The sequence below is a fragment of the Mustela erminea genome, chromosome 5 (genome assembly GCF_009829155.1).
Source record: "Mustela erminea isolate mMusErm1 chromosome 5, mMusErm1.Pri, whole genome shotgun sequence".
NCBI classification, from domain to species: domain Eukaryota; kingdom Metazoa; phylum Chordata; class Mammalia; order Carnivora; family Mustelidae; genus Mustela; species Mustela erminea.
In genome coordinates this window covers 6,218,084-6,245,772 of record NC_045618.1, presented here as the reverse complement: position 1 = coordinate 6,245,772, position 27,689 = coordinate 6,218,084, and the positions used below count along the sequence as shown (strand labels likewise).

Genomic DNA, 27,689 nt, shown 5'->3' with positions numbered 1-27,689 from the left:
TATGAAGACACCAGTCAGGCTGGATTAGAACTCAACCCCAATGACACTGTTTTAACTTAATTATTTCTCTAAAGGCCCTTTCTCCAAATACAGTCAGATTCTGAGGCAGTGGCAGCTAGGACTCCAACATATGAACTGGAGAGGACACGGTCTGGCTCCTAAAATAATTAGCACAATGTCACCGTCACACTGGCGGTCCCTAACAGCCCTTCATTTCCCTAGCCGACTTCTTTCTTTGTCCGTGACTCAGGCTCCAAATCCATTCCTTACATTGTGGTTGGATGATCGGTTTCTTAAGCCTCTTCTATTTATTTTATTATTTAGTATTACTGTTCCCTCCCTCTGCTTTTCAGTGGAAAAGATAAAAAAAAAAAAAAACACAGAGCCGTCTTAAGCCTCTTTTCAATCTCCTTCCCTTCGCCGTTCATAGACCCCCAACTGCGTCAGCCTGGTCCGTGCGGGAGGACTGGATGTGATGTTAAGGGGTCTCTGGCCTGAGGGCTGCCTGTCACAGGTGTGCCCCAGCTCTGTCTGGACGGCCCTTCTCTGGTCTTCACTTAGCTACTTCTTGTCGTTCAGGTCTCAACTAAGATGTCACCTTCTTGGAGAGTCCTTGTCCCCTGCTCTCACCCCCTAGTCATTCTCTAAGCCCCAGTCTCCCCAAGGCCATTTGATGGGAGCCAGCTGTCTCTGTGCTCCCTGGGGAGGCTCCCCGTGCCCAGAATCCTGCTCAGCCTCCAGAACGTGCTCGCGGCATCAATGCTGACTGTGGACCAAGGTGAGGGCCAAGAGATGACTGTCTATAAGGTGATCTTGGCAAACCGCGTCTCAAACTCATGCCCCTGATGGTCACAGGAGCCTTCCCTTGTGCGAGCCGCACTGCTCTCGAGCAGAGGATGGGCCGACGAGTCCCTGCAAACACCCCTCTGTGGCCACTGGAGACTGATCTTGACCCGAGGAAAAGTAAAGAGGGGATTAGCAGGAAGCTTTCCATTCTTCTTTGCCCGTTAAATACCGCCCCCTCCCAAGGTCTCTCTAAGAACATTGTAGAAGACCTTTCCCCACTTATCAGACTGACTGTTCCAGACCACATAAGCCCCGGTCCCTTGCCACTGGACATCTTTGCTGATATGATTGGAAAGTGTGAAAAACAGATCTCTCGCACACGGAAGAATTTCCTAAATGGGTACTTAGGGATTCTCGTGACTTCGAGTCCTTCATGCTGCCTTTGAAGGATGAAATCATTAAGGAAAATCCTGAATGACAGCACTTCCCATGTAGCTCTCACTGATCCACGAGTGCCAGGGTACGTTGAGCCTTTTTCCGATCCTCACTGACATCTGGATGTCGATGCTAGTGTCCCCACTCCACAGGCTTGCCCAGCGTCCCACCCCTCGTAAGTGGCAGAAGCAGCCTTCAGACTGTGTGGTGCTACCCAGTCAGCACCAGTCCGGGGTGGTGCACGTTTCCCATGCAGGGTATTGTGCGTGAGGACTAGACAGGAGGAGGGAGGCAGCTGAATGTTTCAGGCGACTTTTCCCCCACTCGGTGGCAGTGGTCATTATTGTTTATATGAATAGTGTTTGTTGTGTAGCGGGCACTGTTCTGAGTACTGATAGGATGTATTAAACGGGCCGTCCCCCTTTTACAGACGAGGAACCTGAGGCCCAGTGAGGTTGTATAACTTGCTCCAGATCACAAAGCTAATGAGCAGGTGGCCCAGGTTTCCCATCCAGATGGTCTAGTCCCAAAGCTCGCGCTTTTGAACCGCAGGCCACATCACCTCTCTGTGTGAGGGACTGTGCTCTGCTGAGACTTCTCAGGAGCAAGGGGGGAGCTCCCACTTGGACACGTAGGTTTAAGGCAAAAGCGCATCCCCGAGCTTCTCAGAGCCCTGGCAGTGGGCCTGGTGGGTCCGGGCTCTGCTCTTCAGGGCCTGCCACCTTGCAGCTTCTGGGCTGCTGGGGAGCTGCTCACCATTGGATGGGGAGGTGGGGAGCACAGTCAGAATCAGTCTGAGCTTCTTGGCTGGGTCTGTCTATAAAGAACATTGTTCAGACATTGTCCTTTTCAGGAGCAGGGACCAGATTCTGGTTTTCAATTTATTTTTTAAGATTTTATTTATTTATTTGACAGATAGAGATCATAAGTAGGCAGAGAGGCAGGCAGAGAGAGACGGAAGCAGGCTCCCTGCTGAGCAGAGAGCCCGATGCGGGCTCAATCCCAGGACCCTGGGATCATGACCTGAGCTGAAGGCTGAGGCTCAACCCACTGAGCCACCCAGGTGCCCCCCGGTTTTCAATTTTTATGTGATTTTTTTATATTCATCTCCAACAGATGGTACATCACTTTGAGGGAGAGGCTCAGGAAATGCCCGCATAAGGAAAGAGCCTGCGTTTTAGCATCTAGCCAATGGGGGATTTGAACACCTAGTTCACCCAGGTTGTTGAGAAAGTGAGCATTAATATAAAAGTGTGGCGCACGGAGTCCAGCAAGTAGTAGGAAATAGCAGTGACTTTTTCTGTTTTCCGGGAGCCAGCTTGGAGGAGAAAAGGTGGACATTGACTTGAACAGTCAGATGATCTCGCCTCTGCCTCAGCCCTGTGCAGCTGATTGTGTGTGAACGTTTGCAAGGACCATTGAGAACTGGGCTTGCTGAGCCGAGAATTCTTTCTGTCTTGAGCGTACTCTTAAGTTATGACTTTATACAGGGACAGCCAGGCCCCGGCGGTGACCTCAAAGGATGCAGTCTGTGCTTTCTAACTGCACAGCCTTGAGAACTGGCGCAGTGTGGCCTGGCTCAGGGTGTTGGGCGCCAGGGCTGGGGTCGCGTGTCTCAATGCTGCTGGCTGCTGGGTGCACAGCCAGCTCCAGCAGTCATTATGGGCAAGTTGTTTTTATTGTCGCACATGCTCTTTTCGCTGTATTTTAGCCTTCTAAAAATTCGTTTCATTCTTAAAAAAAAATTCCTCACCACTTGCTTCAGTAGAGTTCATATATATATATATGTTTTTGAGAGAGAGAACATGTGCTCAGGGGAAAGGTGCAGGAGAGGGAGAGAGAGAGAATCTCAAGCAGACTCCACATCCAGCATGAAATCCAATGCAGGGCTCGAACTCACGACCCTAAGATCATGCCCTGAGCTGAAATCAAGAGTCAGATGCTTCACCCACTGAGCCACCCAGGCGCCCCTATAATTCATAGATTTTTTTTGATCTAGGATCTATTAAAATATTTCTTGTATGATGAGTGAAATTGGATTAAATTAAATGACATTATCTGATCTGACCATAAATAAAATGTGAAGCCATTAGGATGACAAGAGTGAAACCTGCAAGAATGAAATTTATCAGGCTTTTAAATTTCTTCCTGAGCTTGGGTACTTTGCTGGAGCAGACCAAGTATACAACGCTTTCATGTGGATGCAATCAATAAATAACACTTAAAAATGATAAGCGATGTAGACGTCTTGAAGATTTTTTTGAAGTGTATTTCTTCTAAAGGGCCTAATCTTTAATTGAAACACTATAGCAATGGACGTGTTGGCTGACTCTCTATTGACCAAATTGATTTTCTAACCCAGACGCTGTTTGGAATATAAGTACTTTTGTCAGGGGTGATGCAGGAGACCAGTAAATTAAGGAAGCATTTTGTTTCATCTTTCTGTCTTTGGCTAACTGCCTTATCCCGGCAGGGTTCACGTTCAGAGCAGAGTACAGCTGCGCCCAGTCCACCAGCCAGGGGAGGACCAGACAACCAGCATTATCCAGCTGTGCTTATTCTGACCTCCGTTTCAAAGACTGCTCTTGACGTTGAGCCAAGTGACAAAGAGACCATGAGTCTGATCTTGAGGATGAGAGAGAAAACTTGGGATTTTTAAAGTCACTTCTGTATCAGGAGAAAGGAGCAAGAACAGTCTGGCATTGGCCCCCCACAAGGTGACCAAGTCCTTAGGCTCACAAGCCTCCTGAGAACTTAGTACCCATCTCTGACCAAACACCAAGCTGGGGCATTGTGACATTGAACATGATCTCAGAAGATTTAAATTGCCCTCTCTGGGTATTTATACACAGAAGTGGGCCCTTCCCTTATTTCTAAATGCTTGAGTTTCTGGCAGCAGATGTCAAGTTGAGAAGAGGGGACTGAAATCCCAGCACTGTCTTCTGTTGCTTGCAAGAGTCCTGTAATGTCCAGCTGAGTTTAATACTGGAAATTTTTGTTTTGTAAACTATCATTTGGAACCACAAGGGAAGGCCAGAAAACTCTGCCTTGCTTAGAAGGCAGCATTTCAGTCTTAGAAGGGAGGGAGGCCCCGTACCTGGGGTGACCCCATAATTGAGCATCCCAGCTGCGTTACTTTTGAGAGTGAAAGAGGACCTTACTCATACTGCGTCAGAATGACAGACATAGTCCTGGACTCTCCCAGGCAAACGAGGATGTACGGCCACCCTGCTTAGTTAGCACGCTGTGGAGATCACCCAGGATCCAAGACGTCTTGCTGTAAGGAGGTGCCAACAGTGATTTTTCAGGAACTTCTATTTTGTTTTTATGCTGCTCAATCTAGCTGAAGATCTTTGATTAGATCACGAACACAGATGTTCTGATAAGCTTCTCATATCTACCATTTTAATGGACGTGGCCTCAATTTTGGGTCGTATCCATGATTCCAGATTGACAACGACGAGTCGCGTGGCCCCTGCAACAGTTGAGTGTTAGCGTGGCAGAAGGACACGGAGAGGGGGAAGGAGGAGATGGGTGAGGAGAGGGAGGACGAGACAGTGGGGGGCGGGTTTGCGGAAGCTCGAGCATCCTGGTAAACCATCTTGCGAGATCACGTGCCAGGAGCCCCTGTGCGTGGAGCTGGTGCCGCGGGGCCCGCGTTAGGGACTGCTACCGGGGGCAGTAAATACCCAGAGAATCGTGGAGGAGCCAGGCTCTGGCTTCCAGGATCAGAGCTGGATCCTTCACTTTCAGCTCGAGGAGGAGGGCAGGACGAGGTATTCTGTACTTGCGCAAAGGAAGCTGAAAGCGCTCACTTGTGAAAATCCATTTCAGAGATAAGGACGCGCCCAGCTCCTCTGGGGCACAAAGAGGGCTCTCGCTTTATTCCTGCAGCTGTTTCCTCTCGAGTGACTCAGCGGTGCGATGGCCTTCACAGCTCTGAGAAACGACAGGGGCTGCTGGCCCTCAGACACCCGCCGGGAGCCACGCTCTTAGCCTGCCCACATCGCTCTCTTGGATCGCACGTAGTGGGAAAGATACCAAGCTGCTCTGTGACAGTGCTGTCAGCCGGCCAGTGTCGTGTGCTTTGGTGCCACGTGATTCAGACCTCCTCCTCACACTGCTAACACATGTGGCACCCCCACCACACTCCCGGCCCGGGCCTGGCAGGGGGAACCTAGAGATGACTCAGGGTCTCCATCCACAAGGGGCACCTAGTCCCAACATCCCCGTGTTCAAGCCTACTTTGTCACATTAGCGCGGCTGGGAAATGGCTTCTGTGAAAGTAGCTTTCGAGTAGCCTTAGCCTTGTTTTTCTTGAGGGGTGTGAGGCTGAGGAAAATCTCTTTCCTGTTCGCAGCAGGTTGCCTTTCCAAGATGCTGGCCCTGCGGTACTCATCTCTCCAAAGCCAGGTTGGTGTCTCAAGTTTCGTCTTGCCTTTAAAAGCTGCAGCAAGATTAGATCCCCAAATCTTGTTACTGGTGCTAATCCCATAAGGATTAAATACACAGCCTCATTAAAATCCTTCTCCTATGAAAGAACAGATTGGGGGAGCTTTATGAAACAGTCTGGGGAGCAGCTCGTAGTCACCCAGGGTGTTTGGTAAGCTGTCACCAGGTGGCAATCCCAGGAGGACCCAGGGCCTAGCAGAAGGCCAATGCCGGAGCTTGGCGAACGCTGTGCCCTTGTCTGGGAAGGACAGGCAGCTCTTCACACGACACCCAACAGCTTGTCCGGCTTTAGGCAGGGCTGGCCCTTTATCCGGATCAGGTGTGTTTGGATTTAATTAAGTTGAGGCTCCCCAGGTGCCTACACGATTAGCTGTAATTGCTCCTCGGTGGGGTAGCAAATCTGAGTTTTGTAACTGCCCCAGTGACATCTGAACGAACATCTGCTCTAGGTCTCAAAGAATTAGTCTCAAACCCGAGTCAAGATAGACAGGTCCAGGAGCGCCCGGCTGGCTCCTTGGGTGGAACACGTGACTCTCCGTCTCGGGATTTTGAGTTTCAGCCCCGCACGGGGTGTAGAGATCGCATAAATAAATAAGACTTTTAAAAAATATTTTAAAAATACAATTTTTAAAAAAAGGCCTACAAGGAATCCGATGACGAGAAAGCAAAGACTTTTAATGATGAAAATATAGGGGCTCCTGGGTGGCTCAGTGGGTTAAAGCCTCTGCCTTCAGCTCAGGTCATGATCCCAGGGTCCTGGGATCAAGCCCCGCATCAGGCTCTCTGCTCAGTGGGGAGCCTGCTTCCCCCCTCTCTCTGTCTCTGCCTGCCTCTCTGCCCACATGTGATCTGTCTGTCAAATAAATAAATAAAATCTTTAAAAAAAAATGATGAAAATATAAATCCCTACAGTACTATTACTTGTGTGGGTTTGTGCCGTGAGGCAAAGGATGGGGTTTGGGGTTAGATGTGGGTCCAAAGTCCAGTGCTTCCCCTGGCTCACTCTGTGAGGTCAGGAGAGTCATGTCATCCCTTCCAGTCTTCCCCTGCTGTGTGTATGTTCCCAGGACAGGGCCTGGGACACAGCGCGCCCAGGCTCTCATCCGTTCATTTAGGTACTAAGGACCGAGTGGCCACCCAGTGCCTGGGCACACGGATGAAGTGCAGAGCGAGACCGAGAATATCTCTACTGTACGGAGCGCATCACCTAGTATAGTTCCCTCCATGTTCGAACAAAACAAAGAGTAATAAATAGTCAAGGGATGAATGAAATTAGGCAGAACCCCAAGGAAATGGCAGAAAAGTAAAGATTTTAGTAACAATTTAAAATAAGTCCCTTAATACCATTTCTCATTTGGGCAAATAATGTTCCCATCTCAAACAGCACGAGCCTCGGCTCCAGCTTGAGGGACGTGCTGGGTGTCTAGAGCCTCGCAGAACCTGCTTCAAAGGGATTTTAACATATTTTTTTATTCTTTATTTTCACTGTTTTTTTTTTTTTTAAGATTTTATTTATTATTTGACAGGGAGAGAGACACAGTGGGAGAGGGAACACAAGCAGGGGGAGTGGGAGAGGGAGAAGCAGGTTCCCCCCCTGAGAGGGGAGCCCGATGTGGGGCTCGATCCCAGGACTCTGGGATCATGACCTGAGCCGAAGGCAGACGCTTCACCAACTGAGCCACCCAGGTGCCCCTTCACTGTTTGTTTTTTTAACTGGCTGGAATTTTATTGAAAAACTGGTGTGTGTATGTAATAAAACCATTCCAGAGGGACAAAAGTCTGTCTGCCATGAGTGAAACTGTGTCTCTCTCCCACCCTCAACCTTCAGCCTTCTCTCTAGGAAGTCAGTTTCCGCTGCGGTTTTTCAGTGAGTGTTCGATCAGAGAGGAGTGTGCGTATAATCCCTTTAAAGCCAGAGCACGCACTGGACATGGTGCCGACTCCGGCGCTGGTCCCTGGAGTGGTCAGAGTCACTCCATGTCAGCGGGTTGGACTCGACCTCATTCTTTGTCATAGCGACTTCCCTGGGCCTCGGCTGTTGGAATTCCCCCTCCCCGTCTGCTACCAGCAGTGATGCGGTGAACATTCTTGCTCACCTGTCTTTGCACGTACATGCATACCTCTTTGCACACTTACAATATAAAGCCCCCGGAGGTGGAATTGCTGGCTCTGAGGTTGGTACTGGGACCAGCTCTAACAGACCTTACCGTGTTGCCTTCTGAAGGCGGGGCCAGTGTCCACCCCTACCTCAGTGGGCGGGCTTGGGGGGTGCCTGTTACCCATACCCCTCAGACCCAATCCGAGGCATTGTTGACTTTTTCTAGCAAGGACAATGGAAAATGATTCCTAATCTTCTTTTAAATTTGCATTTGTCTAAGTCTGCGCCACATGAAGCATCTTTTTGAACTGCGCTTTTAAAGGACAAAAAAAACAGAAAATCGAAGATTTCCTCTCCCTTTTTTATCAGCCAGGACAGTGGTTCTCAAAGTGTGGTCCCTGGATTCACAGCCATAGCGTCGCCTGGCAACTGGGTAGAAATGCAAATCGTCATCCCACCCAGACCAGACCCCCTGAGTCAGAAATTCTGGAGGCAGGGCCCAGCAGTCATGTGTCTGGACCCTCTGTGTGGTTCCCACCCTTTGAGTTTCTGAGTCAGTGAGTGGGGTGCGACCCAAGAACGTGCATTTTGAACAGCTGATGCAGCTGGCCCAGGGACCATACTTTGAGAACCACTAGGCGGCTGCTAGCGCTTCAGTGTTACTGTGATTTAACCTTGATGCTGCTCTTCTGGTTCACTCTTCACAAGAAAGGTTACCAGAAAGGACTTGTATGTATTCGGGGCTTTAAAGACTGGGCATTTGGTGGACGGAGGAGGTGTCTGGTTGTGTAGAAACCTGGCTTTGAGGCGCTACTCGGAAAGCTGCTACCAGGCCAACCACCCTCCTGCGGAAGCTTCCAGAAGGCAGAACAGTGCTTCCCCATGGGAAGGTTGCTTACTGCAAGTGGACAGGAAGGGAGGTCTGTAAAGGGATGGCCAAGAGGCAGAGCGAGAGTATGCTCTAGAAACCGCTTTCCCAGATTTGCCAGAGCCGGAGCGGGCCCTGTTCCTTGCAGTGGTGCTTCTCAGCCCTGCCTGCACTTTGGAGGCCCCTGGAGGTCTGGGGAAAGACCAGGCCCCACCCCCAGACAATTCGGAGTTACTGAATCTGGGAGGGGCCCAGGCATTAGTGGCGTGGTTTTATAAGATCCCCCGGTGAGTTTAATGGGCGTCTGATCGATACAGTTGGATGGAAGAACACTGCTTTGGAGAAAAATCTAGAAATCTAGATTGGCCTTTTCAGGTCTTAATCCACAATGACTTGTTTAAAGTAATTTAAGCCATGCTTTGGGAGGTGTTTACATGGGTGTAAGCGGGTACAAATTCAGCGAGCACTTTCCTGAGTATTATGTTATGCCTCATCAAATAAAAATAAAAAAGAATAGGGCGGGGGCGCCTGGCCAGCTTAGTCAGTGGAGCGCACCTTGCTTGATCTCTGGGTCATGATTTCAAGCCCTATGTTGAGGGTAGAAATGACTTTTTAAAAAGGGGCAGATCTCTGTGTATTGTTACATAGTGGTTTCCAAGACATTGTTAAAAAAGAAAGAAAGAAAGAAAAGCAAAGTAAACAAGGCACTAAATAATCTGTGTGCTACCACTGACATTTTTTCAAGGAATACAAGAAGTTACCCGATACCACATCTCTAATGTTACTTGAATTTTGTGCCATATGCGTGTTTTACCTAGTCAAAAAGACTGTTAATGTAGGTTCCTGGGCCTGGCCCCCATCTTACTGAATCAGCTCCTCTGGGGGGGAAGCCCAGGGCTGCCCAAGCCCAGTGTCCTCTCCAGGTGATCCTCTACCCACTCAAGTTTGAGAACTCCTCCCCCACCCCGGCCTGGGGGTTGTGCTGGCCCGGCCAAGGCTGTGTCCCCCTGAGAGAGGAAGCTGTAAGAGGCACTTGCTCCAGACTCAAAAGCAGCATCCCCCATGGCTTGCTGGTTAGGGAAAGAAGCTGTTCAACTCTCATGAGGGACGGCCACACCTCGGAGCAGGTGCCAAGGTCAGCAGCCTGTTTCCACCGTGAACCCATAGTCTCCTCGTTGCTGGTGTGTGCACGTGTCTAACCAACATCCCTGACTTTCCCCGCTAGGTTTTATTTTAAACTGGCTCCCCAAGTAGCCTGGGGTTGGGGCTTAGAAGGGTGTGACAAATCCCTTCACCCATGGACAGCACTAACCTCCTCCTCTCCGCAAAGCCCTCCTCTTAGCAAAGCCTCGGAGAGAGCACAGCTTCTCAGTTGATCCCAGTGGGACCGACTGAGATCATGTCTCCTGTACAAACAAGGCTCTCTCCGTGCAGAGGTCTCTCTCCTCTGTGGGTTTCTCAATGAGCCTGCCTCCCTCGGCACGCTGTCCTTACGTCACCAAGGACATTTTATCCCAACCCTATAGAGCATCCTGGCCGTCCCTCCAGACGGAAGTTTGTCTTTCCTTCCTTCCCCCGCGCCGACAGAAGGTCCTGTAAATAACATCCACTTGGTTCTTTTCTTAACACCATGAGTCATGATACACATGGGAATAGCATCCTGTCTTATAGGATGCAAATCCCAAAGGGCTTTGCTGTTGCTTCTGTGTGCGAACTAATGTGCTCACACACACCCTGTATATCTGTTTCGACTTCCTTGTGCCTCCAGGCAGGTTTTGCACAACCCACCTTTGGGGAGCATTACACATCTGTGTGATGCATGGTATCTCCCCCTCATGGGCACCATGAAGTCTGGGTCTCCTCTTAGACCAAGGAGCATTCTAGAAATTTCTCTCCAGGTTGCCAAAGAGAAGTATCTGTGTAGATGCCTCCCTCCCTCTCTCTCTCTCCATACACACACAGACCCCTCTGTTAGCACCTTGGCACTCAGTCAGGAACCCTCCAGCTCATTTTGTTGCACCTGAAATGACTGTGTGGCCTTGCCTCTCTGCCCACAGGCTGCACCTGGGAGTTTGGAGCCATGGTGAACTACATCAAGAAGACGTATCCCCAGACCCAGCTGGTGGTCGTGGGCTTCAGCCTGGGCGGTAACATCGTGTGTAAATACTTGGGGGAGACTCAGGCAAACCAAGAGAAGGTCCTGTGCTGCGTCAGCGTGTGCCAGGGGTACAGCGCTCTGAGGTGAGTGACGTCCGCGCCTCCGTCCCTCAGCTACCTCGGGTGTGTGTGGAGATGGCCCGGGATGCCAGCTCACGTCTGCAAAGACCGGAGGAAACGTGGTGGCGGGCTGAGCTGAAGTGTGTGGGTCCTGGAGCCACCCTGTCTTGCTTTCACGTCATACCCTGGAGCTGTCGTACCAGACTCCTTGAGCCCGATCTGCAGCTCTGTTGGGGGATGAGATCTGTAACAGAATATGCCGAAGTCCCTTCTAACAACTGCGGTTTCCCTCTGGAGTCTCGTGAGGGACCTTCATCTGTTCATGCTCCAGGAGTTTTTGTAGGGCCATGGGTTTATGGAAGACTGCACGAGCTGGAATCTGAGAGCCGGGCCTTGTGATCACAGAGCCCTCCTGCCTCTGGGAGCACTGGGTCTCGGAGGGTGTGGGGAAGGGGTCTGTCGAAACCACTTCATCTGTGCCCTCGCCTTCAAGTGTCCATCTCCTGTGGACATCCCAGACATCGCCACGATGGAGATGACCTGGCGGATAAAGGTTTACCTCACCCCTTAGTCTCCTGCCAACAGAGCCCCCCAGGATGAGCCCAAGGAGGGCGTTCTCATCAGCTCTGCCTTCTTGTCGAGAGCAGGGTATCCCCGATGTCTCGAGAGTCACTGCACACGCGCGCGCACACACACACACACATCTCCACACTCTTCACATGCATTCACATTCTTGCCACACTCGCTCTCCCTGATCATGTCTTCTGTATTTCACATGCGTATAACCAGTTATTAAAGATGTCCAGAATTGCATAGGAAAGTAAAAAAAAAGCCTTACTGATCCCACCTAATACCGAACAGTCCTGAGAATTAATAAGGAATTCCTGCCCTTCTGCCTCACCGGTATCTCTCACCATGTAATTTCAACCTGTTTCAGCATTTTCTGATAGAGGCTGCCTGTTATTTCTAAAAATATATATTACTGGAATTTGAAACCAGCACATCCAAAGGGCAAATGCAGGCCCAGAATTCAGGCTCTGCCCATGAGGCGTCAAGCTGGCCAAAAAGGAGGGTTTAAATATGCCCCAGTGAAGACCTGAAACACATACCCAATGGAAGCTTCCCTGAGTTCTAGAGCCGAGGGCTGGGTTCTGGTTCTCCTCACCTGTGACGGGGATGACAACAATGCTGAGTCGTCCTGACCTCGTAGCGCCATGGTGAGCATCAAAGGAGGGAGCCCATGTTTATGCAGGACGGCTGTGTAGAAAGTTGGTAACTGGTAATTATCCGCAGTCACTGGGAGACTAGAAGTAGGGGTTAGGCCAGTCGGTCGCAAAGACCAGTCTGACGGGCTGGTGACTGTTTCACTCCATTAAGAATCACCTGGGCAATCGTCTTGGAAATAATTCTTGGGCCCCAGCCCTGGAGATACAGACTCAAAAATCCGGGGCATGGGGCCAGGAATCTGCGTTTGGACATTTCACAAGTCACTTCCGGTATGTAGCCACAGTTAGCCGCCACTGGGGACATCAGCGACCTGCTCCAGCTATGCTGTCACCGGATGACGTGGGTCCCCTCATCCTCCTGCTGGGAATCCTCCCCCTCAGTCCCCTCTGTGCTCTGGAGAGCCAGCTGAAAGGACATGTCCCTTTATCTTAGCTGGACTAGAAATATCCAGTTCCCAATTCATAGCCTCTATGTAACCGGAGTTCACCGAAATCCCACCCTGCCTGGCCGCGGGGATAGTGAGGGCCCTACTGCAGGAGTCAGGGGAGCGGGGCCTGGCATGAGGACCCCGCCGGCTCTCACCTGACACACGGTCCCATTTTCAGCCAGCCTGCTGTCACCTGAGAACTGGGATCGCTCAAGTCCCTTCCTAAACTCAGCGGTGTGGAACCACTGTGAGCACAGACTTTGTGTTCAGAGAGCCTAGCATTTGCTAAGGAGGAGGATGCAGGACAAGTTTGTTTTCATTTTTTTTTTATCCCCAAACACAGAATCTTAAGTGACAGCCCTGGCTTTCCGTTTGCTGCACGAGCGCTACCTGCCGTTGGCAAGAGCACGTGAAGTGGGTGTTTGGTGAACTCAGATTGGGCTCTGGGACCTGGGAGGCGCTGTCCATGCCACCCTTGTTTGAGACCTCAGAGATCTTCAGACTCCTGATGTCTTGCTGTCACATCGACCTCGTCCACCGAGGAGAGAAAGAGGCAGCTTTGCCCCTGGAGCCCAGAGAACTAACATCCTGCAGCCAGACACACTGGAGTGGGTTGGTGGGTCAGGGGGAACCGTCGCTCCATGTGTGCGGGCGCTGCCCGGGCTCAGGTGCCCCCCTACGTTGTTACGAGACCTACTCACCGAAGGACAGTGCCTTCCTTTAAACCAGTGTCACCTTTTTCTCCTGCCAAGGCTTGAGGGCGATGAGCCTTCTCAGCACTGGGACGAAGGCAGCCGGCTTCCTTGACGCCGAGGCGGAGCAGGGAGGGCTCGCCTGGCTCTGCAGGCACCGCACGGGAGTCCATGCTGCTGGTAAATCTCCCCTAGTTGAGTCCTGAGAACCACTTGCCAGAGACCCATCCCCTCCCGCTGGCTTCTCACCCCCGTAGCGCGCCGGCCCTCTAGCCAGAGCCGCCCGAGGCCCAGCAGCCAGCGCCCGCTTGCCGTAGTCAGCAGAGCCTCGCCCTCGCTAGAGAAACCCACGTTCATGATGTGCTGAACCGCTGAAAGCGGGGGACAGGTCCCCCGAAAAGACATGCTTCTAGTGGACTTAGCCTCGTGCCCTCAGCACCAGCTGCTGCCTGCTCGTCCTGGAAATGTGTATGGTCAGACTCAGCAGAACTCTGGTTGAATTCCTCATTTGGAACTTTGTTATGAAGACTCTGGGTTGTGAATTTGTCCAGGGAGTAGTGACCAGACAGGAGTGTGAGAGGGAAGAGATGTTGTCCCAGAAGATGACCCTCAGAGAAGCCCTCCTGCGACTCGTTTGGTTCGTCCCGCTAGACACCCTTCTAGGTAATGGGGACCCAGGTCGAGCAAGACAGAAAACTTTCCTTCCCTTGTGGGGCTTAAAGAAAAGGGAAGGGAAGCTTTCATGGACCGGTTTCTGGTAAAATCAATTCTTCATTCCTAAGGAAGTGCTCAACAATCTGGCATTTTAGAATCTGCCAATAATAGCATGATCCAAATACCAGCGTTTCATTTCAGATTGGGTATAAGAGTCTGTGTTTTAGGCCTCACAGCACTTCCCAAAAATAGAATGATGTTTGCAAAGCAGCGAACCAGCAAGTACGTGTCAAAAATAGATTACACACTAGGCGGGTTGCCTGGGGGGCTCAGTCGGTTGAGTGTCTGACTCTTGATTTCAGGTCATGATCTCAAGGTCATGGGGTCAAGCCCCATATTGGGCTCCACACTCAGTGGGGAGACTGCTTGGATTTTCTCTCTCCCCCCTCTCTGTCCCTCCCCCATCTCTCTATTGAGATAAATTAAGGCTTTAAATAAAATACAATATTACACACTAGGCATATGGTACTGAAGGAGTCCTCATCCATTGGGGAGGGAGAGGTCAGGGACCTGGGGTCCAGGCCGGGGGAGGGGGCAGGGGCCCCTTCGGGGACAGTAGAGAAGTTACCAGATCTCCCACGTGTAGTCCTGCTTCTGGCTGAGTGGGTGTGGGAGCAGCGCTGAGTCTTCACATAGTGTTTTTAAGCAGGCTTTCCTGCTGCAAAGAAAGCCAGTCCCCATGTTCCTGGCCAAATGGTGTGTATATTCTCTCTTGCTTTGAATGGGCAAACTCTAGAATGTGGATGCATTTATGACCAGAGGAAGGGCTGTCATTCATGAAGTCCTTCTATAGACTTGTCCCTTCATCAGATCTGTGTTTACTGTGGAGGAGCTGTATAACCGTTTTAACAATCAGTAATTTTATATCAGAGCCAAGCGAAGAGGGCAAATCTGCTGAGTTTAGACAAAACTATGTGAGCAGATCTCCAGCCTGGGAAACAGCTCGGCTTTTCCACCAGTGGGCTGTGAAGCGGACCAAATGGCTTGCCCGTGGCATCTTGGGGACTGTTGATTGTTTTTTATTGCTAATTTTTTTCTACCCGAGAAACAAGGGTGTGCAGCTGACCCTTTCACTTAGTAATCGCATTCCTATAAAAGTACATCCTAAGGGAAAATATTCTGGTCATGCAGAGAGCTGGTTAGTGGGTGGCCTTCCCTACCTTTGTCTGGGCTCCATGCCCCATTCTGCCCCACAGCCTAGCTAGGCTACAGTGAAGGATTCTGGGCCCACTCCCCAGTACAGAGATGGTTTCCTTTGGCCTGCTCTCTCAAGGCACACTCTGTCCTGGAGCCCTCGTGCCTGGGTCTCTTAGGTGCAGAGGCTCCGCTGTCCTTCCTCCCAGAACCCACACTGTTCCAGGCTGCTCTTGGTTTTGTCCCCACTACAGTATGACTCTCTTGTAGGGCCAAGCTAGAGATACCCAGATCTTATCCAATATGTATGGCCGTAAATTATGATCCACAAAGTACAATGGCAAACAAGGAAGATTTTTATTTTTTTTTTTTTAAATCAAGAAAATATGTGACATGACAATGTATGTATTAAAAATAGGGAGGGGGCGCCTGGGTGACTCTGTCAGTTAAGCGTCCGACTCTTGATCTCAGCTCAGGTCTTGATCCCAGGGTTGTGAGTTCAAGTCCTGCATTGGGCTCTACACTGGGCCTACTTAAATATAATAACAAAATAATAATACGGGGGAAAATGTGAGGAAGGCAACTATGTGAGACTGTAGTTGTAGTTACAGTAGGGTGGAGGGAACGGGAAGTCCTGCTTTAATGGATATAGACTTTCCCATTTGTAAGATGGGAAAGTTCCAGAGATCTAGTACACAACAACGTGGCTATACTTACCGCTACGGAACTGTCTACTTAAAAATGGCTAAGAAGGTAAACCCTGTATGTTTTTTACCACCACGATTAAAAATTAAAAAAAAAAAAAAAGACTGTAGGTGGGCAAAGCCTGGAAGAGAAACTCCCCTCCCCAAATAAAAACCGTTTTCTTATGTTGGTGTGGTAGCACTCTGGGGAAATACTTATTCTACCATGATTCTGCGGTTCCATTAGCATATCACTTTCAAGGTGGGTTTTAGTACTGCCTACACCCACACCCTGGAACTTCATCACCTGCCGTAATTTGCAGCACGCCTGCCCTCTTGTCCCTTTCTGGACTGTTGGAGTCCAAACTGTTGGGCACCCAATCTCACAGAACCTCTCTCCGTCTGCCACACTTCGTGGCTTCTCGAAGACCCCAGAAACGCAGTTTTGGCCACTCTCACGGCCTTTCAGCACTCTGAGATCTTACTCACTCGAGTCAGGAGATTTGAATGCTTTTGGGTGTTAGGTACGTTGTTTCCCCGGCTCACTCTCCTCTGACTTCAGTTCCTTTTCATCAATGCTTGGTCCAATCATGGTGCAAAGTACGAGTTGGGAAGTCGAGCTTTCTCTGAGCAGCCCCTCGGCGGTAGAAGCAGATGCTCAGCTGTTCCTTACCCTAGTGGATTGCCCTGCACGTGACTGTAGATGCCTATCTCATTTGGACCCTCTTGTAAGTGATTTAAAAATCCCATCTCCGGGCACCTGGGTGGCTCAGTGGGTTGAGCCGCTGCCTTGGGCTCAGGTCGTGATCTCGGGGTCCTGGGATCGAGTCCTGCGTCGGGCACTCTGCTCGGCAGGGAGTCTGCTTCCTCCTCTCTCTCTCTCTCTGCCTGCCTCTATGCCTACTTGTGATCTCTCTCTGTCAAATAAATAAATAAAATCTTTAAAAAAAAAAATCCCATCTCCTGGGGCCCCTGGGTGGCTCTGTTGGTGGAGGGCCCGACTCTTGGTTTTGGCTCAGGTCATGATCTCAGGGCCATGAGACTGAGCCCCATGTGGGGCTCCGCACTCAGCAGGGAGTCTGCTTGGGATTCCTTCTCTGTTCCCTTTATACCTTATGCACACTCCAATCTCCCAGAACCTGAATTATTTCAAAGCAAATCCCAGACATTGTATCATTTTATCCAGAAATATGTCATTTGTTTGCACTAAAAGACACTAAGGACTTTTTCTTAAATTTAAGAGAATATTAAAATATATTTTAAATATATTTTTCATAAAAACAGGCATGATACCATTATCATACTGAGAAATGAATGATTCCCTTGTACCCCATTTCTACTCAGGGTTCAGATTTCCTTGACTCTTTCACAGAAGTTTTTTAACAGTTGGCTTATTTAAGTCAGGACCCATGTAATGCCTGTGCCTTGCCTTTGTTGAGCTGTCTCAGAAGTTTCTTTGAGTCTCTAGATTCCCCTCCCTCATTTCCTTCCGTATGTTGTTGGTATTAAAGAGATCAGAACCTTTTTTTAATTTTTTTTTTTTAATTTGTCAGAGAGAGAGAGGGAGAGAGAGCGAGCGAGCACAAGCAGGCAGAGAGGCAGGCAGAGGCAGAGGGAGAAGCAGGCTCCCTGCCGAGCAAGGAGCCCGATGTGGGACTCGATCCCAGGGCGCTGGGATCCTGACCTGAGCCGAAGGCAGCCGCTTCACCAACGGAGCCACCCGGGCGTCCCAGAACCTTTTTTTAAAAATATATGGAATGAATGTATTTATAGGACATTACTCTTTTTTTTTTTAAGATTTTATTTATTTATTTGACAGAGAGAAATCACAAGTAGACGGAGAGGCAGGCAGAGAGAGAGGAGGAAGCAGGCTCCCTGCTGAGCAGAGAGCCCGATGCGGGACTCGATCCCAGGACCCTGAGATCATGACCTGAGCTGAAGGCAGCAGCTCAACCCACTGAGCCACCCAGGCGCCCCATATAGGGCATTACTCTCGATTGGGTTTTATTAAGCCAATGCAAAATGAAGTTTCAGTTTCGTACTTCTATACCCAAAGGTGGTGACAGGCTCTCCATATGCTGAGTGGTAAAGCAGAGAAGCTAGGAAGCCGTGCGGGCCAGCACTGGTGGAGCGAGACAATGGTTGCAGTGTCCTCATCCTGGTGGTCCTTGAGCCCTGGGCCCCTGGGGGTCTGCAGAGCCTTTCAGGGAGTGTATAACCAGCCCCCACCCCAGCTTCCTTCCCTCTGCATCCCCTCCATACGCAGGACATACTAACTAAAGCTAGGAAGTCAGCCAAGGCAGAAATGGCCACGGGCCAAAGAAAGCTGGGACGATGAGACCGTTGTCCTCAGAGACCCTTGGCTCTCTAAGGAAGGGGCAGCCTGGGTCCAAGGTCAGAGGAGGGGTTGCCGGCAGAGGAAACAGGTTTTGATTCATGGATCAAAAGGTGGGTGACTTCCCACCTCCCTCCTCGGTCAGACCACCAGGCAAGTGTCTAGTTCCCTGTTTTAGGCGGGGTCCTGCCCCCAGTGATCTGGCCCATCCTTTCTGTTTCTGCAGTGTTTGGGAAGACCCTGGTGCATTTATAGAGTGGCCTTTTGACCTTGATGGCAGTCTTAGCCTTAGCCCACAGGTTAGGAGCATGTCACAGACCATGGAAGCCACAGACCGCTTCACTTTTAACCTCCCACTATCTCTTGGTTTTTTAACCACAATATTACAGGAAATGTTTGCCATTCCAAAACTGAAATGTGGAAGCCTTGGGGAAATGACTTTAGAAGCTCCCTGGATTTTTCAAAAATACCTGTGAACCACCCAGTCCTCTCCTTGGCCATCTGGGATATGAAACTGACGGGTGCTGTGCGGGAATGGTGACACCCAGATTCGTTCCCAGGGTGGGAGCAGGCCTTGAAACTCAGACGTCTGCAAGGTGGGGATTATCGTGGACTCGGTGGCAGCTGTGTTTGGGTTCACAGGCAGAGAAGACAGTGCTGAGCGGGAAGGGCCGAGCCAGGCGGCAAGAGTTAGCACATCGCTTGTTGGCTCACCTGCCATGTGGCCAAGGAAATCTGCTGTGCCAGCGCCTAGAGAAGGTTGCCCCTTATTGCCTCGGTGTGACCGGAGTCAGTCCCTTGACCTCTCTGAGTCCATGGTGGTCTCCTAATCTAGAGTGGGGATGATCATACCTGCCCAGTGCCGCTGCTGGGGGGTCAGGCAGGCCAAGTCATGCTGACTGCGCACACTACCTCTAGCGGCAAAAAGATGTCAGAAGCGACCCCAGCAGCCATGCCCAGAAGAGGGGATCACGGTCTACTTCGCCTTCCATTTACTTGCCCCTTGAATGTTGTAAGGCTAATCAGAAGAGCTCAAGTGGGGCGCCTGGGTGGCCCAGTCAGTTCAGCGTCTGCCTTCGGCTCAGGTCTTGATCCCAGCGTCCTGGGATCGAGTCCCAAATTGGGTTCCCTGCTCTGCAGCGGAGTCTGCTTCTCCCCCTCCCCCTGCTCATGTGATCTCTCTCGCTCACTCCCTTTCAAATAAATACATAAAAAAATCTTTAAAAAAAAAAAAAAAAAGACCTCAAATGATATGATTTCCCTTTGCTTCTCAAACAGCAACGGAAGAAGTTTTTAGGTTTTTCCCTGCACGGTGCCTCTCCACAGCTACCCTCCCCTTACACACACCAGTTATTAAGCCTGGGAAAACCTTCCTGCCGAATAGAGGTGTTCGGATGTCAGTCCTGGCAGGTTCCGTGACAAAGAGAAGGCCACGAGGCTGGACGAGGGTGTTGGGACCGTCTCCCCCCAAAGCCAGTGCCCCCAGATGGCTTTCTCATGGGGGGCTCACGTTCTGCCAGGCTGTTCCATCGGTCTCTCTATGGAGAGTTTGAATCCACGGGCGGAGAGACGTGTCCCGGGGTCAGGAACCAGCGCCGCCACCTTCTCCAGGGTAGAAGTACTGCAAGAACCTTCTCTGGGGCGGGGGCACCAGTGCATCCCTCACTCTGGCTGCCATTCTTTCAGGGCCCAGGAGACCTTCATGCAGTGGGACCAGTGCCGACGCTTCTACAACTTCCTCATGGCAGACAACATGAAGAAGATCATCCTCTCGCACAGGTACCTCGCCTTCCATGCCCCCCTGGGAGACGGTGCCTCTCTGAGCTTCTTTTCTAGTCGCTGAAAGCTAGAACTCTGGTCCCTCCAGAAAAACGCAATGAAGGCAGCTACAGCTTCTCTGCTGGTTGCTTCGTAACTTGCTTAGGAACAAACTCATCCCAAGCAGCCAGAACCACCAAACCATGTCCTGCCTTCGAGATGCCCCATATAGCCAAGACGAGAAACCCTTCTACATCGCTCCTGCCCAAACTGGTGCAATCCTGAGGGTGGCTTGGCATGGCCGAGGAATCCTTCTCCTTGGGCTGCTCGTGTGCTGAGGGATCGCGCATCCTCACCCTCTGTGGGCTCGAGGGGTTCTGACCAGCAGCCACGTGACCGCGGTCTAGCCACGAGGAACCACATGGTGTCCACAATGCCCTGTTTACCATGTTCCCCGTGTTCTTCTTGCCTCAGTCCCGCTCAGAATCCTTTGGTGGGGTAGCCCCTGGCCACTGCTTAGAACATGCCTGGCGTGCTGGAGAAGTCAGTAAATATTAGCGATGGTTTTATTGTTATGACTGTTATTATGGATATAATCCCTCCCTCTTCCGCCACGCCTGCATTCCCGCTGCTGGACTGGGCCACATGGAAGCCTCTGTGCCCTCTGGCCTCTCCCACACCACTGGGGCCTTGCCCAGAACACCCTTCCCATCGTGTCCACCAAGACTCTAGGTCCGTCTCAGGTCTCCTCCATGAGGCCAACTCCTCCACCCCCAAGTTGTTCTTATGTCGCTACCCCGGTGTGAATCCTGTGTCCTGATCTGCAGTGTAGAGCACTGGAGGGCTTGGGCTGGTTCTGATTTCTCCCAGAGCCTGGCACATCATGGGGTCAATACAGTTTCAGGTAGGGGGTTGATGTCATCCTGGGAAAGGCAATCTGACTGAATGATCAGCTGCTTATTCTCTTTATTTCAATGGTTAAAAGAAAATAGGGTACTGCCTCTCCCAGCCAAGCACCCCAGACTGGGCTTCCTGTGGGCGGGGTTCACGGGGAGTCTGGGTGAGGCTGGCACTCGCAGGCCCCTCCGGCTGCGAAGCTGCTGGGCCCTTGTGACTGGATGGGTGGGTGGAAGACAGAAGGAGATTTCTGTCCCCTGGGCTGACTGGATGTAAGCTGTCCTAACTCAGCTCGTGGTGTTTGGGCCCTGAGGCAGGTGTGGCTCAGCAGAGGTTCAGGAAGGGCTGTGGGTTTGCCAAGGTTCCAGAAGGGACAAAGCCAAGCTCTGACACCAAGTGTGGGCCCTTTTTCAGCCTGTCCACACCTCTGGAATGGGAAGCAGCTCCTCCCAGGGAACGTTTGTTTTGCTACAGGACCCAGTCTTGCCCTGTAATGAATTAGTCCAGAAGGTTCATCATGTAATTATTAACAAAATGAGACAGTCCTCTGAATGTGCTCTAGGTGCGTTTACATTTTTTTTTAATTTACTACAGAAAGTCCAACATCTAGAAATTTTAGGGCCACTTTAAACTGTGAATTCTCAACTGTGGGTATATGATCTTCCTAATAATCTTTGGGGGGAAAAATGCTAAGGGAATATGTTCCTCTGTAAGAGAGGTTGTGAGTAGATACCAGAACATTTAGTTTCCATGATGAACTTTCTCACTTGGTAGGGCCAGATCGCAAAGTCAGCCCTCCGTCAGCTGTGTGCCTGAGATCTTGCAGGACTAAAAGTCTACTTGCGTACATTTTGTGATCTCTGCCTTTATTATCATCCTTTCAAGATGGATCTTTTTCTTAAGAGAAATGATGACGGTTCTGAGTATACGTAAGCTTTTTAGGGGACATGTTGGAGAGCTGTTGACTTGCGTCAACACTGGATGGGTTTACTGCTGTCTTCCTTGTTGAGTGACAGAAATAGTCCCTAAAGAGAAACGGCAGTGTTAGCACCAATGTAAAGACAGACCCCCCACAACCGTAAAAGGAGCCCCCCCCCACAGTTTGGCTGACCACCTCCTACTCACCACAGAGCCCATCCTAAGACCTCCCCTGCTGCAAAGGATTTGTAATACAATTGACCCTTGAACACTTTGGGTTTGAACTGTGTGTTTCTACCTATATGTGGATTTTTCTCAGGCGAGTGCCGTAAATATATTTTTTTTTCCTCAGTAACATTTTCTTTTCTCTAGCTTACTTTATTGTAGGAATACAGCATGTAATGCAGATAACATACAAAATATGTGTTAATTGACTGTGTTATGGGCAAGGCTTTGGGTCAACAGTAGGATATTAGTAGTTAGGTTTGGGGGGAGTCAGAAGCTCTATATGGGTTTTGGCTGCCATAAGTTGGCGCCCCACCCCCACATTGTGCAACGGTCAACTGTATTCACCTAGACTCTAACCTGGTCTCTGTCTAGCTGCCCCTGAGAAGGAAAATAAGATCTTGGCCATCATCTTTTGGCAGTTATTCAAAAGTCAACATTGCAATCTCATCTTCTGGGACGTGCCGAAGGCTGAAGGTATCTAGTCCTAACTTGCCCCGTATGCCTTCTCAAAGATGCTCCTGGCTTGCCTCGGGGCCAGGAAGCAAGCTCTGCTATCGGTGCTCATCACCCATTCTTTAAAATATTTTTTCAGCTTTACTGAGGTGTAATTGACAGTTTTTTCAGCTTTACTGAGGTGTAATTGACAAAATTGTCTGATGTTTCAAGTGTCCACCGTGATGATTTGGCTCACGTTCTGCTCCTTATTCTGTCTGCTGCTGTGTCTCATTCTAGGCAAGCTCTTTTTGGAGACCATGTTAAGAAACCCCAGAGCCTGGAGGACACGGACTTGAGCCGACTCTATACAGCGACGTCCCTGATGCAGATTGATGACAACGTGATGAGGTGTGTGCGTGCTCGGGGACACGGTGCCGGCGGGAGGCTGCAGGCCAGTCGGCCCAGCACGAGGGCTTTCTTCGCCCACTTTAGTGTAAAGGGGTTTTTTGATTGTTTGTTTGTTCTTAAAGATTTATTTATTGAGAGAGAGACAGAGAGCACAAGGGGGAGAAGCAAAGGGAGACGGGGAGAGAAACTCAAGCAGACTCCTTGCGGAGCGTGGAGCCCAGCGTGGGGCTTGATCCCATGAACCATGAGATCCTGACCTTAGCCAAAACCAAGAGTCTGTCGCTTAACCGAGTGTGCCACCCAGGTGCCCCAGGGCTTTTTTTATTCTTTGAATAAAAGAATGTACATGTTTAAAAACTGAAGATCACACAGAAAAATCCAGATTTCTAGTTGCTCTTAGAAAACAAGGAGAAGATGTCCCGCTCATTCTGCACTCCTGTGTGGCATAACTGAGCTGGAACTGGGGAGCTGGGGTCCGTACACCCTGCTGTTCATGGTCCTTACCCTACCTGCCGTGCCTGGACCCTGGGGCAGGGATCAATTGCCACATAATTTGCATTAACAGGAAAAGGAAATATTTCTTGTAACCATCCATGTCTCTATCAAAAGCAAAAAAACAAGAAATAGACCAAGAGAGCTGTCTTTGCAGGAAAACAGAGCCTCTTTCTTTGTGAGCAAGAAACCTCCCCTCCCGGTGTCTTATGTGAACCCCGCCCACTTTGTTCCTTCACCCTTCACCTACCTGCCCCCTGCAGGCACCCAAGGCTCAGAACCCAACAATGTCCTCTTTCCTGGCACACATACTTTCTGATTGAGCTTACTGAGCTTAGCCTTAGCTGGAAAAAGCAATTGTTGATCTCTGACCTCACTGTTCTCTTTAAAAACCTCATCCCTGGGGTGCCTGGGTGACTCATTCAGTTAAGTGTCTACCTTCATCTCAGGTCATGATCCCAGGGTCCTGGGATCGAGTCCCGCATGCAGTTCTCCTGCTCGGCAGGGAGCCTGCTCCCCCCACCCTCCGCGCCTGCCGCTCTGCCTCCTTGTGTGCTCTCTTTTATCTTTCAAATAAATAAATAAAACCTTAAAAAAAAAAACACTCATCCAATGACCATTTGATACCTTCAGACGTGGTCTAAAGCAAGCTAGGGTTCATCTAGTAGATAAGTGGATACTGACCTGAGGGGAATTATCTTCCTTATGGCATTTTAGTAGCTTTCTTACACCAGATAACCTAGATATGTGCCTGTTAACATTTAAACAGAGGAGACAGAAACCAGAAAATCACTGGTACGCTGAGAAGGTGAGAATGGATTCTGCCCACCCTCCCTGGATCGTGTGTCACTTTATTGTGGCATCTAATGAGAAAGAAACCAAACACTGAAATTCCATTCATCTTCTGAATTGTTGTGAGCCCCAAAGCGAAGGTTCTTCAACTCTCCCTTAAGCTCTCCCTTTTGAATTGTGCTGGATTGTCACAGTTTCCATGAACATGACCAGTTGGGCAGCCCCCTCATTATCCCGTCACCAGGAGGACTGAGGACTGGAGTGCTTCCCCGGCCCGCTGAGACCACAAAGGGACTGCTTGCACGAGGACAGGTGCCCCAGAGATGACCACTGCTCTCGGCCTCTCCCCCTCAAGTGGGCCCTCACAGTGTGGCCTGTGCCCCTGGGGCCTTCCCAGGCGGAGATGCCTGCACAGCCCGGCAGTGGAAGATAACCACAGCTTCAGGGGAGGCACGGTCTCGTGAAGACCCCAGTCAGAATAGAACAAAACCGCCAGTCAGAAACCAGAGGCCCTAATATGTGTCAGAAAGAAGTTTCCAGAGATCCTCCGGCCTGGGGTTGAGTCAGCCTGCTGGTGTCAGAGCACAGGGCAGAGCCGAGCGGCTGGACTTCCGTGCAGGAACAGGGAAAGTTCCGTTAAATGTCTCTGACTACAGCTCCATGTAACTTTGCTAACTTGGATCTCTGTCTCACACCCATTACCTGAGACACGTTCCTTTCCAGTTCCCGGTGGTCCGGGTTCCTCTGCAGGGAAAAATTCTGTTGAAGAGAAAGTTCTTGTAAATGCCTTTGCATGTCAGTTTCCTAGTGTCGGCAGTGACATCTGGTTTTATCCCCACTTGAAAGGTATAACACCTGCTAATAAGTACTGTGGCCAGCCCTTCCTGAGCGATGACTGGGCCAGGCACTGCGCTGGCAGCACTTTAATGTCATCAGTCTCAAGGCCGTGAAGGAAGGCACCGTCTCTAGCTCCACTGTACAGAGGGAGAAGGTTAGACTTTGCCTGAGGTCACAGAGCCTGTCGGGGGCAGAGTCAGCTCAGCGTCCGGTCTTGTGACAAGGATTCCTTTGTCTTCCTTTGCGTATGTGTGTCGCAGGAAGTTCCACGGCTATAACTCCCTGAAGGAATATTACGAGGAGGAGAGCTGCATGCGGTACCTGCACCGGGTGAGTCGGGGCGGGACCAGAGCGAGCAGCCTCCCCGAATCGGTGGCCCGGTCTCCAGCTTCGCGCATGCGCAGTGAGCACCCTCCCCGCAGTCTTGGTGGGAGCTCATCCAGTATCGGGCTTGGACCCCTGAGGCTGTTGGCTTGGGTTTGGCTTCTGACCCAAACTCTGTTCCTCGGGGACCCCCGTGCATTAATCCCAGAGTTGCCCCTCGGTCCTGCGTGGGACCAGTCTGCTCCCGCCTCTGCGGAAAAGCCCTTGACCTTACCGCAACACCCATTGGTCCCTCAGTCTTCCTTTAACAGTGAGATCTTGCCGGCTTCCTGCCGTGGCTCCTCGTAGATCTGTGTAGATGTCCTGCTAGCTCGGACCCTTGCTTTGGCCCCTGTGCCTTTCTTTAGTGTGACGGCTAGAACTAAACTCAAGGTTCCTGCCGTGATCTGATTATTGCAGGGGAAAACAGATGTTTTTCTGTATCCTGATGTGGAGGAGCAGGTGTGTTGACAAGGTCGCCTGGCTTAGACGAATGCAGTTTTCAGCAGCTGCAATAAACGTGGGGTGGATTCAGTGACATCCGTGGCCAGCCTCGAACTTGCCATGTTTTCCACCTGCACCACCACCAGACCAGTCTCTCATCATTCTGTCTCTGGACAGTTGCTCCTTTTACTCAAACACAGGATTCCCATTTGGCCCCATCAGTGTCCACCTGCTGGTTTGGCCTCCTGCTCACCCAGCAGAAGCAGGTGACTGTGAATTACAGCTCTGCCATCTGTCATGCCCCCCCCCCATCAGTTAGCATCATCCCCCAGGCTTTGGGTGCCTTCCTTTAAGCCACTGCAGACCCGTTGAGCTGCCCAGAGCCCCTGTTAGAGACCTCCGGCTGAGCACAACCAGCTGCTGTACCCCCGGAGCCTGACTGTTCAGTAGTGTCCGAGCGCCACCCCCCCATCAGTCCATCTGCACTCAAAGGAAAAAGCCTGTCTTACTAAAATGGATGTTGAATGCTTCCCAGTATCCACCAGCCTCCTCCTGGTTCTCCCCTTCAGATTCTTCTAGAAAATCTCCCTTGGCTGGAGAGGAGCACACTCCCATCTTTCCTCCCCCACACTATAAAGGAATGAATGGATACATAACTCTTTATAAGGTCATTTTGCTGAAAAGGTAGGCTAACGAGATACCGTGAGGATCCTCAGAAATATTTTGCCAGGGAGCCCCACTGAGCCCTGCCCTCACTCCCTCAGAGCATGTGGGTGACCTAGAACACCAGGGGCTTTTCTCCTGCGCCCACCTGCCAGGCTGCCAGATCACATGGTTAGGATTCATGCTGCTGCCCTGGAAGATGGGGCACCCTTAGTCCCTGTCTCTGCTCAGAGTTTGCTCAGCAAACTTTGAGCAGTGGCCCTCTTCCCTTTGCTTCAGAGACATGGGCGGTAGTGCATTTGATCCTGGATTCAATGGCATCTGAAATAGGATGGATTGTTTATTTCTGCCTTATTTTCTTGTTGCAGATCTATGTGCCTCTCATGCTGGTTAATGCAGCTGATGACCCCTTGGTGCACGAAAGCCTCCTAACCATCCCCAAATCGCTCTCAGGTAAGTGTTCCCTCAGCCACTCAGCACATTGCCCTGATAAATTCTGTCACCTTTACCCTGCTGTCACCCCCTGAAGACCAGCCTCTACAGGGAAGGGCATCTCATAGCAGAGTTCTCATTCAGCCGGGCCTGATAGTCCTGGGGCTGTGAGGGGGCCTGGGCAGAGCCTTCTCATGTCCTGTCCTGGTTTCAGAGATGACCGCCACTTATATTCACAGCCAAGAGGGCTTTGGGGGGTTCCCTGGTGTTCTCTGAAATTATCGTGTCAGGGTTAGGCCTCCATTAAGTCTGAAAGTTGGACTTAAAGAGATATTTTGACTTAAAATCCGACACGAAAAGCAAAACAGAAAAGCCAGTTCTGTTACCTCTTGAGACAGACAGTGTCTCCATCTGGTTTGAGGATAAAAATATAAGCAACTGAGAAAGCAAAGAACATTGCTCTCGGAAATGTTGTGCTTCAAGCCGGGTGGGGTGGGTGGGTGAGGAGGGCAGCAGAGAAACACTTGGGAATTCCAAGGGCACCTTGCACTGAGATGCAGACCCCACCCTCTGTGGTCCTGTTTCTCTTGTAAATATCCCGTATTCACCAGAGGGTGGGGCACTCATTCTCCCCAACCCCAAGCTAGAGGAGTACATAATACGGCGGGCAGGGCTCAGGGACCTGCTCCTAGTGGTTGTTGCGTGTGATGCAGGTGTGCTGGGTGATAAAAGCGGGCCCTCCAGTCAACCCGGTCAACCCGCTAGCAAAGCTCCCTGCGTGAAAGCTAGCCGCTCGGTTTCCTTCTGATGTCCAAAGCGACACTGTAGCTCTCGTGCTGTCACAGAGAATTTATGAAATAACTGAAAAGGAAGAATAAGGGGGATCAGACAAGAAAAGGGCCCTGCAGAGCCAGAACCATGCAGGCCAGGAGGCTCGGGCCCCTGTCAGTCCGT

General features: G+C 50.7%; 1 protein-coding gene across 1 annotated transcript in view; it reads left to right on the top strand.

Annotated features, from left to right (window-relative positions):
* ABHD2 (abhydrolase domain containing 2, acylglycerol lipase) overlaps window positions 1-27,689 on the top strand; it is a 100,771-nt gene that overhangs the window by 66,378 nt on the left and 6,704 nt on the right. The window contains exons 6-10 of the mRNA XM_032342051.1: window positions 10,697-10,880; window positions 19,755-19,847; window positions 22,602-22,712; window positions 25,094-25,163; window positions 26,672-26,756. Coding sequence (XP_032197942.1) covers window positions 10,697-10,880; window positions 19,755-19,847; window positions 22,602-22,712; window positions 25,094-25,163; window positions 26,672-26,756 — 543 coding nt within the window. The remainder of the gene's footprint in view (window positions 1-10,696; window positions 10,881-19,754; window positions 19,848-22,601; window positions 22,713-25,093; window positions 25,164-26,671; window positions 26,757-27,689) is intronic.